Here is a 12,622-nt window from a genome sequence, read left to right on the forward strand (position 1 = left end):
ACAAAAAAATAAAATACTTAGGAATAAACTTAATTAAGAGTGAAGGAACCATACACTAAAAACTTCAAGATATTGTGTGAAGAAATTGAAGACGTAAATAAAAAGGTATTTTATGTTATGGATTGGAAGGATGAACATAGTTAAAATGGCTACTATATTGCCTAAAGGCACATACAGATTTAATGCAGTCCCCACTAGAATCCCAATGACATTTTTTTCTGTTTTAAGATTTTATTTATTTTCAGAGAGAAGGGAAGGGAGAGAAAAAGAGCAGGAAAGAAACATTGACGTGCAAGAGAAACATTGATCTATTGCCTCTCGCACACCCCCAGCCAGGGACCTGGCCCACAACCCAGGCCTGGGCCGTGACAGGGAATCGCAATGGCAACCTTTTGGTTTGCAGGATGATACCCAACCCACTGAGCCACGCCAGCAGGATCCCAATGAAATTCTTCAAAGAAATAGAGAAAAAAATCCTCAAATTTGTTTGGAACACAAAAGTCCTGAATAGCCAAAGCAATTGTGAGAAAAAAAGCCAGAGATACCACATTTCCTGACTTCAAACTATACTTTACAAAGCTACAATAGTCAAAACAGTATTGTATTGGCAGAAAAAGGAGACACACAGGCCAATGGAACAGAACAGGGAGCCCAGAAATAAACCTACACAAATATGGGCAACTAATTTTTGACAAGCCAAAAACTTACAATGGGGAATGGAAAACCTCTTTGTTTTTTAAATGATGCTGGGGAAACTGGAATGCCACAGGCAAAAGAATGAAACTAGAATGCTAGCTGACGTTGTATACAAAAGTTAAGTCAAATGTATTAAAGACAGTAAATAAAAAGACTTGGAACAATAAAATACATAGAAGTAGGTATGAAGCTCATGAACCTTGGTCTCAGAAGGGCTTTGTGTACTTGACCCCAAAGGCAAGGGAAGTAAAAGCAAAAATAAATGAATGGGACTACAGCAAACTAAAATGCTTCTGCACAGCAAAAGAAATCATCAAGAAAACAAAAAGGCAACCAACCAAATAGGAGATGATATGTGCAAAGGATACCACCAATAAGGGCCTAATATCCAGAATATATAAAACACTCACATAACTGAACACCACCAACAAAATAACCAATCCAGTAAAAAATGGGAGGAGGACCTGAACAGACACTTCTCCTAAGAAGACACACAGATAGATATATGAAAAGATGCTCAACTTCATTATCTATTAGGGAAATGCAAATCAAAACCACAATGACATACCACTTCATACCTGTTGGAAATGCTATTATCAACATGATGAGTAATAACATGTATTAGAGAGGTTGTGGAGAAAAGGGAACCCTTGTGCACTGTTGGTGGCAATGTAAGTTGATGTAGCCACTATGGAAACAGTATGGAGGTTAATTAAGAACAGAACTACCATGTGATCCCTCTTCTGGGTATCTATCCCCTGAAAACTCAACACCTTATTTGAAAAGGTATATGTAACCCTCTGTTCATTGCAGCATTATTCCCGATAGTCACAATATGGACACAACCTAAGTGTCTTGCAACAGATGCATGGATAAAGATATGGTACCATTATACAGTGAAATACTACTCAGCCATGAGAAAATGACAAAATGTTGCCATTTGTGACAACACATATGGATCCTGAGAGTATCATGCTAAGTGAAATAAGTCTGGTGGAAAAGGACAAAACCACACACATGGGATATAAAACAGAATGCAACAAAGACAACAAACTCGCAGACACAGACAACAGTATGGTGGTTACCACAGGGGAAGGGGGAGGATGAAGAGGGTGATGGGAAGACTAGACTTCATGTGGTAAGCACACAATGCAATACACACATGATGTATTACAGAACTGTACACATAAAACTTATAATAATGTTATTAACTAATCTTACCCCAATAATTTAATTTAAGAAAAAGCTCCTCCTGGGGCCCAGACTGGTACAGTTTAGTGGATTGAGTGCCGGCCTGCAAACTGAAAGGTTGTTGGTTCAATTCCCCATTAAGGTGGTTCAATTCCCAGTCGGGGCACATGCCTGGGTTGCAGGCCATGTCTCTGGTTGAGGGCATGTGCGAGGCAACTGATCGATATTTCTCTCCCTACCCCCCTTCCCTTCTTCCGAAAAAGGAATAAGTCTTTTTTCTAAACTTCCCCTCTGTGAAGTTCTTCCTTCCCAAAGCTGCTGCTCTGTCCTCTGTGCGCTCCCCTTTATGTGGCCATTATTATAACTGTTGAACTGCGCTGCTGTTGCAGTTTTTAAGAATGTCCCCTTGCTAGGCTATGGGCAACCTGAGAATGAGATCTGTAAATGCCCAGAGCCTGGAATGTTTTTTTTACTCAATAAATGTATTTATTTACTTTTGAAAATTTGAAAAAATGGCTAAATGAGTGAGATTCTAAGGAATGGGATTTTAAACAAACCACTTGTTTAAACCCTTGATTTTTAATCTTATCTCAGTAATGGGTAGCCAAATGAGAACCTCCGAAACTCAGTCCTGTTTATTACTCTCCGTCAGTCAAACCTACGTGAAGTCTGCAGGGAAACACACAAGGACGGAGACCACTGCGTGCCTCACACCCAACCGGCATCAGGGAGACCACTCCCTGTCTCTGAAATAAAACAAAAGGCACAGTGTTTTGTTTCTCTTTTATTGCAACCCATTGCAAGGTCAAAAGATTCACAGAAATATAGAAACTACAAACCAGTTAAATTTCCTTTATCCACTCAAAAAGACATTTAAGACAAGGGACCAGAATTTTCTACTACAGCAATATATTTCATAGTCTTTATTCTGAAAATACTGTTGACATTTTGGAGAGGATAAAAAGCCCTGCATTAAATGTGTTCACATACATTTATGACATTCTAAGCTGAAAAGAAAAGGAGGAAGAAAGAAACTCTACATTGCCCAGAAAAATCATTTTAAGCCTCATTTCAAAGCATCTAATAAGAACACATTTAACAACCATCACAGGATCACTCAAGGTAATGCTTTTTCTGGTTGGGTTTTTTTTTCTTTTGAGATGAATGCTTTGAGGCTGGATGTGATATTTCTATAGATTTCTACAAATACACCAAAGCAGTTTTCCAGGCTATGCTGCATCAGGCTTTCTGGATTAGTCAACATTTTAAAGAATAAGTGCAATTCCCCCCACCCTCCCTACCCAAGCGAAAGCATGTTTATAGTGCTGTACTGAAGGTTCAAACAATGCAACGTTTTAAAAAGTCAGTTACACACTTCTGAAGCCACTCGACAACCAAACTGTGACACTCCAAAGATCATTACAACTTTGAAATGAAATGACACCATCGATGGTGCTCCCTTCTTTATCTTTAACTATTTAAAATATAGTGTGACATATATAAAAACTAAACTTCTGCTTATTCACTTAAGCTACTATTACTATACATACTGCCTTATAAATTAGTATTGGATTAAAAACCAGTTAAAATATTATGATTTAAGATATTTTTCAGTGGAGGGGAAATGAAAACAATACAGTTTGATGTGTAAGAAGAACCACAGTTTATTAATAGTAAACAGCTGTTTTTCTTTACACAAACTTTATTCCCTTCAAATTAAATTAGCAATCCATTTAGTGACGGAAAAAATACCCTTGGTGGGTACTGACTAGATTTTCCTAACTGATTTGGATTAAAAGAAAAAAAGCCACATCAGAAACATGTTGACATAATCAAAAGAAACAGCTGTTTACATTTTTGAAAGTCATTATAAATAAGTGAAGGGCATTTAAATGCAAAGCTATTTTTTGTTCCTTACAGCTAGTCTCATTTTACAATATTGGGACTTATAGAAAGTGAATCTCAAACCTTAGTATACCTGGTAAAGACCAACACACAGCCATGTCCACACTGGGGAAGAATAAATAGCAAACGCACCAGTCAGGGTTTTGTATCTAGCTCTACTGGGAAAGATAATCACTCTTGAGCATAAAAAGGCTCCCTGCTGTCTTCATTATAAATCTACACACAGGAAAGGTTATATGAGCCTGAGTCCTTACTATGAATTAATTCTAAAGATGTGTGAAATCAAAACATATATTCATTTACCAATAGATATTTTAACCGAAGAGTGTTCATCTTTAAACAAAGAAATGCTTATTTCTGACAAGTTTAAACAATTTTAATGAAAGAATTTTATAATTTTTCTTAACTCACACATTAACCAGCAATAGCTCTTTGCAGTAGCATAAGAACTATCCAAAAAATAACATGCACATAACCAAAAAACATGTTCTAAAACTGAAAGCAAAGCAAAGGAAAAGACTGTCTACTTATATCTCACTCAATGTTCTATTAATGTGACTACCCCCAAATCTCAGAAATGTAATTTCATAATTACCCAAATTAACAAAAATAATTAAATGATCTGTAGATTTTTTAAAAAATAACTTCACACTATTAATTACATTGGTGGCTTTAATGTGAACAATGGTAAGATTGGCTCCAAATATCATTAAAATATATCCAGACCAGTTACTACCCATGAAGTAAAAGCTAACACAATGTTGAAATAAAACTCAACTAAAATATTCAACAGAACACATTTGTAAATGAATAATTAACTTTTGTGAGCTGGCCAGGGGATTGCTGCCTCCATATAAAAATGTCACAAAAGGATTTATCCTCTCTAGTCCCTAGGTCACCTGCCAGACAGCAGGTGGGCCACCTGTGGGAACAGCGGGCTGGGCAGAGCCGTAGTGGATGGCAGGCTCTCTCGGGGGTCTGGAGAAGGGCCCCTGCGTCAGAAAACAATCTAGAAAGAAACTGCCCTGGTGAGCGTGTGGGTGCACATGTGCATGAAAATTTGAAAATTTCTGGTTTCCAGACTTCTAACCAGTGGAACATCACTTACGTTCTGGTTGTCATCAGCAGAAGCACACAGGTCTATCTCACCATGAAAGAAAGCAGTTGCCTTCATTTTGGGACATCACCAAGTGGCAGGAATTAGAAGCTCAAAATAATAGACTCAATATTTTGATTCCATGGTAGAAACATTTTTTTTTTGAGAAATAAGCCTTTGAACTTAACAAAGGAAAGGTTTGTACCTTTTAAAATCTTTAACTTTTAAGAAAAACATCAGCTCACCTGGGAATAAACAGCAATTGCACTAATGCTATGCAGTATGCAAACAAGACACAAATATACACACTCGGGTACACACACAGACAGGTGACAGTTAAAACCCTCCCAAGAGATCACCGACCCCAAATCAACACCTCCTCTCTGCCCTGCCAAACGAACGACGGATCGGAGCTGAGCTTGGGCAGGAGTGTTAGGAGGAGGCGGCAGACATGTTGGGGGTCCAGCCCATCTGGTAGGCTCTCTCCAGGGTCCTCTTGCAGTCCTGGAGGACGGTGCTGAAGGTGATGTGGGGGTACTGCTGCACCAGCTGCTCCACTGTCACTTCGTTGACCTGTAACCAAAGAAGAGCCGCCGTCATGCACGTGGACCACCAAGACCACCGGCTGCCCATGTTCACTGCCAGCTCAGAGTGGCGGGAGGAGGCCCGCCCTCATTCCTTCCCAGCAGCGAGAGAAGTGCTTGGGGAGAAGATCCACGCTCCTTTTTGTCTGACCGCTCTGGTTTCACCCTTATGGACTTTAGCATATCAAGAAATCAAATGTGTGTTCTAGAAGCATAAATGACTAAGACTTGCTGAGATCCAAAATCGATGTCCACTGACAATCTAGTGCTCGGGAGGTAAAGCTGCTGTAAGGAGTATTTGAATGTGCATTGACTGAGTCGTCAACCCAGCAGGCTTTTCAGGGCAAAACTAGATTGGTGGGCAGGGTGCACAAGGTCCTAGATGGAAGTGCTGGGGAAAATGTTTATTTCTCTTCCCTTTAAATGTTACGGTATTGCAAACTTCAAGTCCCTTTGTGAGAAGGGCTGAAATGTGAGGAATCAATAATTAAAACATACATGGCTGGCGGGTCAGAGATGGCCCCACTAGACCTTAACCATCAAAGATACCACCTTGATTCTTGATTAGACAAGGCAATCAGACAGGCCTAATTAAAACTAACACCTTTACAATTGCTGTGCTGTGAAGGGATTAATTTGTCAATTATTTTTAAGCTGATTGCAGTTCATATCACAGAAGCAGACAGCTTCCTTCATCCTTTAGATAAATAAATGATTAACCTAAGAACCACAACTTTTAGGTAGCTTTATTTAAAATCTTTACTGAACACTTGGGCATTTTCAAAGACATCAATATTTCATTTATCCTACATAAGCCGGTCTGAACGTAGGTGCTGTGGTCCACATTTTTGTGCTCCTTCTCCACGGCTGTCCATTATTGGAAAAGATCAGGGCTACCAGGAAAAACCTAAAACAACGTGAAATCCTTGCTGTTTGCTTTTGAAAGCCAGCTTAGAAGTATGACGACCATGACATTCAGTCCTCTGCACTATTCTGAAATAATATGGTGTTTTCTGAGTGATTGGGAAAACTGTGTTACATACAATCTTTTTTTTTTAATTTTAGAATTGATGTTTCAACATTGGGTTGATGATACTTAATTTTTGTCAGAATATCTCTCTAGTCAAGACTTGCTTTTATGTAAATTAACTTTTATTCTAAATTCAAACAAGACATGCAGTTAATTCCTTTTGTGATATAGATAGGATGTAATTTTGAATAAAAAAGAAAACACTGATATACAAATTACAGCTGAGAATATGAACTGATGGTCTTAAGTGGATTTTTAAGCAATATGTTTTCTTAGTTTTTTAATTTAAATTTATCTTCTAAGTCTTGCCGTAGTTGAGGCAGCTTATAAGAGTATATTTAGAAGGTCATGCATCATCAAGCCCTACCTCTCCAGCATGCTTTTTGTACTGTCCAGTCACCTGTTAATTTCAGATCATCAAGCTGTCCAAGTCCTGTCTGGCCTCAGAGACTTGCACCGGTTGTTGTCTTTTTAATATACTGGGACACTACTTAATATACTTCCCCCTAAAGATCACCTTCTCATGCCTACTGTCTACTCATTCTTTTAAAAAATTACTAATTTTGGCATACAATATAATATTAGTTTCAGGTACGGAGCATAGTGACTCAACATTTATATATTTTATGGTATGATCAGGAGTCTAGTAACCATCTGTTACCATGCAAAGTTATCACAATATTACTGAGTATATTCCCCTTCACCTTTTTTTTTTTTTGCTTTTACCATACTCACTCTTGAGTTCTTAGGTTCAATGTCATTTCCCCAGGTAATAATCACTGCCCTATCCCTGCTCCCCTCTCCTAATGAAGGGAGGTTTCCAGGTTGTTCACCCTTCCAATACTGCCCACTCTTCCTGCATAGCACTTATAAAGTTAGTGTACAATTGCTCTTTTTAAATGTCTATTTCTCATGCTCCAATGTAAGATCCTTAAAAGCCATGGTCATTTTTGTACCTATGAACCAGACCTACTTATTAGTGAATGACTGATAAAACAATAACTGCAATTAAAAAAAACAGAAACCCACGAGCAAGGCACAGCTAGACACTACTACACCGATAATCATGAAGACCAGCCATTCCCTGAGGAACTCCTCAGCTCAAGAATCCCCTCCTCCAGGAAGCCTCCCCTAAGCAAGCCTGTCTCCCCATGAGCTTGGGTTAGGCAGCCCGTCCCTGGGGACCCATGGCTGGCACCCTGCAAGATCTGTCTTTCCCTTGAGCACTCCTGCATTGCACTGCCATCATCTCTTTACTCGCCTACCTCTCCCACCTGAACAAAGGCCTCTGCCTGTCATGCCGGCTGCTGAGCTATGCACTTGTTGAGAAGAAACATGGCAACTGTCCCAATATGGAATGTAAGGGTCAACCAGAAACAGGTTTGAATCCTGGTGTCACTTTACTTCTTTAGGACTTGATTTCCTCAACTATAAAGACAGGGTAAAAGTATATATATTATAGGACTATTATAAAGGATTAGCTGTAATGATACGCCTAACACTGTGACTAAAAAGGCCCTCAAATTACAGCTCTTATTATTGCAGCGGGCACAATTACTGAATGCATGAGTTAACTAACAATATGTTAGGATGACCAACTCTCTGCAGTAATGCTCAATATTGCTCTACTTCTAGATATTTCAGAAATAAATCTTTATAACATTAGTTACAATGTTCAAGATAAAATAACCACAGAGCAAGAAGTAACCTTTAAAATATACTTCATACACAAGAAGAATCTATCTTCTCTTAACCTTCTCTGGAGGAGATTCCAGAACTTTCCTCAAGAACCTATTTTCTGGAAATCCTCCCTTTTCTTTACCTGACGTTCCCTATGCTACAGGTAGGTTACCTTCCTCCCTCCTGTCAGAAAACCCAGAAGGATGCACATCTCACTTGGAGAGCTGAGTTCACTGGGTCAGAGGGGATTCTCAGAAAACCTGTATCACACTGTGAAGGAAGTAAACACGCTCCAGAGCCACTTAGCATTCAAGGAACAACTAAGTGAAAAGAGACTGGAAAAAGACTGGAAAAGAGAAAACACTGAAACCCACCATAAAGGTGGGACTGTCTTCTCTGGTACTTCTTTCCTAAACTGTACAAGGGCCTGTGACAAGTTTTATACCTAGGGTTGACAGGCAATTCATTTTGGAGGTCCAATTTTCAAAAACAGAAAGTATCTCTATGCGATACCTTTTACAGGAAGGGATACAATTCTCACCTTAAGCAAACTTGCTACATGAAGATAGGGATTTATGAAGTATATAAATTAGAGAGTAATTGTTCATTTTAGCAAATACTTCCATGGAAGGGTTAACTTATTTTGTCGGCTCTCCCAATGTGTGTTATGTACCCTTTTATGGAGCAAAATTCAATTCATCTATTTCTCTTGTATAAAGTAAGACACACTTATAGTTGAGAATACAGACTGTTAATTCTCTGGCTTTCATCGGTTATGGGCAAGAATAGACAGTACTTTGGCTTTGTAGAGCTGCATGAAAAATGAAACTAGAATTCCTCTGTGGATATAATATGTCTTCTAAGCAATCTTTTTACTAACCGTGCTCTGTGAATTCTGCAAAACAGCGCAGTGGGGGAAATGTAAATAATCCATTTTATAGCTCTGCTGGGTAGTAGTTATTCAGGGAAATACACGTGGTCCCACCAGGGAAAGTTCCGTCTTCTCCTTACAGGGTCTCCTGGAGCCTCAGTGTGACAATCTCACACTAAAGTGGTTTTCATTTACTGAGAAGTACAAATTACGTTCACCGTTTTGTGCAGACTCTATAAGCACTTCCGTGCCCTACACAAGGAGTTCAGTGTGAGATACCAGGAAGTCCCACATCATTTTAAATCCTTACAGCTACGTACAAAATTTGCAGATATTTTGTCAAGCGCAACTCTGTTTCCTAGAATGAAAAGAACTGTCCTCTGTTACAACTCATAAAATGTGTGTAATATAAAAGAGCAACATAAAGATAAATTATTTAAAATTTCCCCATGACCCCTGGTTTTTGTTATTCAATTTCTTTTCCACTTGCTGAAAACTATCAGTGGCAACACCTATATTACACATACAATTTAAAAAATGCAGCGTACAAGGCAGGACCAAAACCCTCCCTGGAATTTATTTATAAAAATTGTGTATTTATCCTTACACGTTTAAACTTTAGTCACCTTCAAAGTACTTTCCATTTGATGCAATGTACCTACTGGGACTTTTGTCCCACTGCTCAAAATGTTTTTTGAACTTGTTGATTTTGACGCCTTTTAGTGCTTCTGCTGGTGTTTTGTTTCACCTCTTCCTCATCAGAACAATGTTTCTTTGTGAGGACTTTTTCCATCAAGGGAAACCAAAAAAAGTCCCTTGGGGTGACATCGGGTGAATAGGGAGGGTGTGGCACGGGGGTCATACAGCTGAATATTTAGTGCGGTGTTGGTAGGTGTGTTTGTAAATCACCCATCGTGAAGTGGGTGAACACATTGAAAGAGTCTTCAGAAAAATTCACTGCATCCGAGCACAGCCTGTCACAACAACGCCAGCGGGTGCACTGATACAGATGAGCTCCGAGAACACTCGCCTAGTGGGGGAAGCCTGCACTACAAGGGGATGCCCTCTCAAAGATAATTCTGGGTCTTTGGGGGGTCTCCTCTTTTATCTTCCTAAGGAAATATGCAGTGGTGTCACTTAAGAAATTATGATTAAAGAAGGAAAAAAATGCATCACGGGATTGTTCTACACATAAAAAATATTGGATTTTATATTCCTCTCCAAAGACCGCATAACCATAATTTACATTTTCAAAATTATTATAATTCTTTTTAAGGTAGTAGCAATTTGTCTGTTTTTTAATCGACTTTGAGTTAACATCCATTAGCACTTTTAAGAAATGTGAGGCAAATTACTGTGCTAATTAAGGTGAATCGTACCATAGTTTCATTCTATTGCTGCTGCTACTATGAAAGGATAAGGAAATACAGCATCAGTAGTCTGCTCAGGGGGGCAGGACCAGGAGGACCCCCCAGAAGATTTAGAACTTTTGTGACATTTAAGGTCCCTTGTAATGTCACAATTTATCTGGAAATGCAGTAGGAACTGTGCACAGATCTCCTGACTCAAAACACTGCTATTTCTACACAATGATTTCTTGGGCTTCAGCAACTCCACATGCCTTCACTGCTACCTGGGGCAAGTGGAACTCTGAGGGGCTCTTCGCCGTTGTTGCTGGTTTCACTGTCACAGTGCTGCTTGACATCTGTTGTCCCAGGAAGCACGGAGATAACACTGCGCCAGGATGGTACAGGCCCAGGGGAAGAAAAACTCTCCAAACAAACTTGCCCCGGGCCCCTCACTGAGAAACTTGGTCCTCACTGGTGTTGGGCTCTCATGTAGTGGGGGATAAATCAAACATGTTTCTTCTCTGCAGCATCATTTATTTTGGTGAAATGCTTGAAAGTAATTTGTTAATTTCTCATCCAAATAACTAATACAGCAAAATAAAAGTATGTTCACATTCCAGGAAGAATGGAGGAGGAGAAGGGAAAAATATTCAGTGAGCATCTACTATTCCCCAGGCATCTGAGTATTAATGCCCCCAATTACAGATAAACTGGCTCAGACAGCACTAGTATCTCACACAGGGTCACACAGCTTCACTGACATTCACTTTCCATCTACCATCAAGAAAAATGATTGTAGTTTACATATAAACTCATTTCAAAGTCCTTTATAATCTCCAAAATGGCTGCTCTGGGGGAATATAAATTATAATGGTTATCACTTGGCCTGTGGAACATCCCGTACCGTGCTGTGGTCCTGTGAGACTTTAAAGCTTGATGGAAACATGATGAAGCTGCAAGATGAACAAGGGGCCTTTTGGCCGCGCTGCCGCCCCATGCCATAAACTGCAATGCTTTCTTTCTTCTCTCTCTCCCATCAAGACATTTTTCTGTGTCCCGCAGGTAGACTGGCCAGCATGAAAAATGCATCCACCCTCTTAGGACAGGGGAGACAAACCATTACACTAGCAACAGCAAACCCCAGGGAGTGCTTTCTGGGGGAAGTACAGGTTGCTGCAGAACTTCGCAGGCATCTGATCTTCTCCAGGATGGCTGGAGAGAAACACCATTCAAGTGGACTTCTGAAGGACATGGAGGCAACAGCCTGTGTATGACACGCACTAAACATACACCCGTTATTTGGGGAAGAAGGGAAACCCGCCTGTAAGTTTGAGTAAAACAATCTGTCCTTTGCTTTGTCAGCTTTGTAGCCAATGTTTCTCCAGCCCACATAGCACACTCACTCAGGTGTATAACTGAAATAAGTTGTTTCTAACAGCGCTTCTCTGAGGCTGGTGGTGGTGGTGAAGAAAATGGATCTCCCTGTCTACAGGTGGGAAAAGTAAGGAGCCCACAGTATATCTGTTAAGGTGTCCCAAATAGCACACTCAGCTCCTGCCTCCTAATTCAGAGCTCTGGCCCTCACATGGGTCTGTCATTCTTCACGGACTCCCTGGGCAATGTCACTCACTGCTAACGGCCCCAGAGGCTGACTCCTGGGAGCCCAGAGGCAGAGTGCTGTCTCTGGGGCAGTTCACCTCTCTGGGGCCTCTTTGTCTCTCTCTCTCTCTGCCTGAGATTTTTGGCTCTCCAGGAAGCTGTGCTGGCTATTGTAGAACCTGGCATTCATCAAGTGTCTGCAGAAGTCACCTTAGACAATGCATATTCAAGTGAAACCTAAATGTTCTTTCAGCAAGTGACCACTGGCCCCATGCTGGGCACATATTAAAATGAGTAAGATAAGGGTAATGGGAATTTTAGTAATAGCTCGGATTTTATGGAAATGAGATGAGTTGTCTAAGTTCAGTTTAAAATATTTTAAACAGGACACTAAGGACAAATAATAAAAGAGTAGATAATATATTGATTTTTCCAGGACACCTCTCAGCCAACAACATGAACTCTGCAGGCCTGGGTAGATTTTTATGATTCTATTTCCCTCCCTTTCTAGCAGGACTTCTCAAGTCCTATTTGGGTCACATGTCATGTCCCTGTGATGTTGCTCTGTGGTTAAAGCAGGGAGGGCAACAATTAGGCACCACTTTTATAATTTCTTACCTC

General features: G+C 40.0%; 1 protein-coding gene across 1 annotated transcript in view; it reads right to left on the reverse strand.

Annotated features, from left to right (window-relative positions):
* Positions 1-2,659: 2,659 nt before the first annotated feature.
* FBXL17 (F-box and leucine rich repeat protein 17) overlaps positions 2,660-12,622 on the reverse strand; it is a 493,730-nt gene continuing 483,767 nt past the window's right edge. Inside the window, exon 9 of the mRNA XM_037138619.2 lies at positions 2,660-5,461. Coding sequence (XP_036994514.2) covers positions 5,321-5,461 — 141 coding nt within the window. The 3' untranslated portion in view covers positions 2,660-5,320. The remainder of the gene's footprint in view (positions 5,462-12,622) is intronic.

This window comes from Artibeus jamaicensis, unplaced genomic scaffold (genome assembly GCF_021234435.1).
Source record: "Artibeus jamaicensis isolate MK-2021 breed Jamaican fruit bat unplaced genomic scaffold, CSHL_Jam_final contig_402, whole genome shotgun sequence".
Classification (NCBI taxonomy): domain Eukaryota; kingdom Metazoa; phylum Chordata; class Mammalia; order Chiroptera; family Phyllostomidae; genus Artibeus; species Artibeus jamaicensis.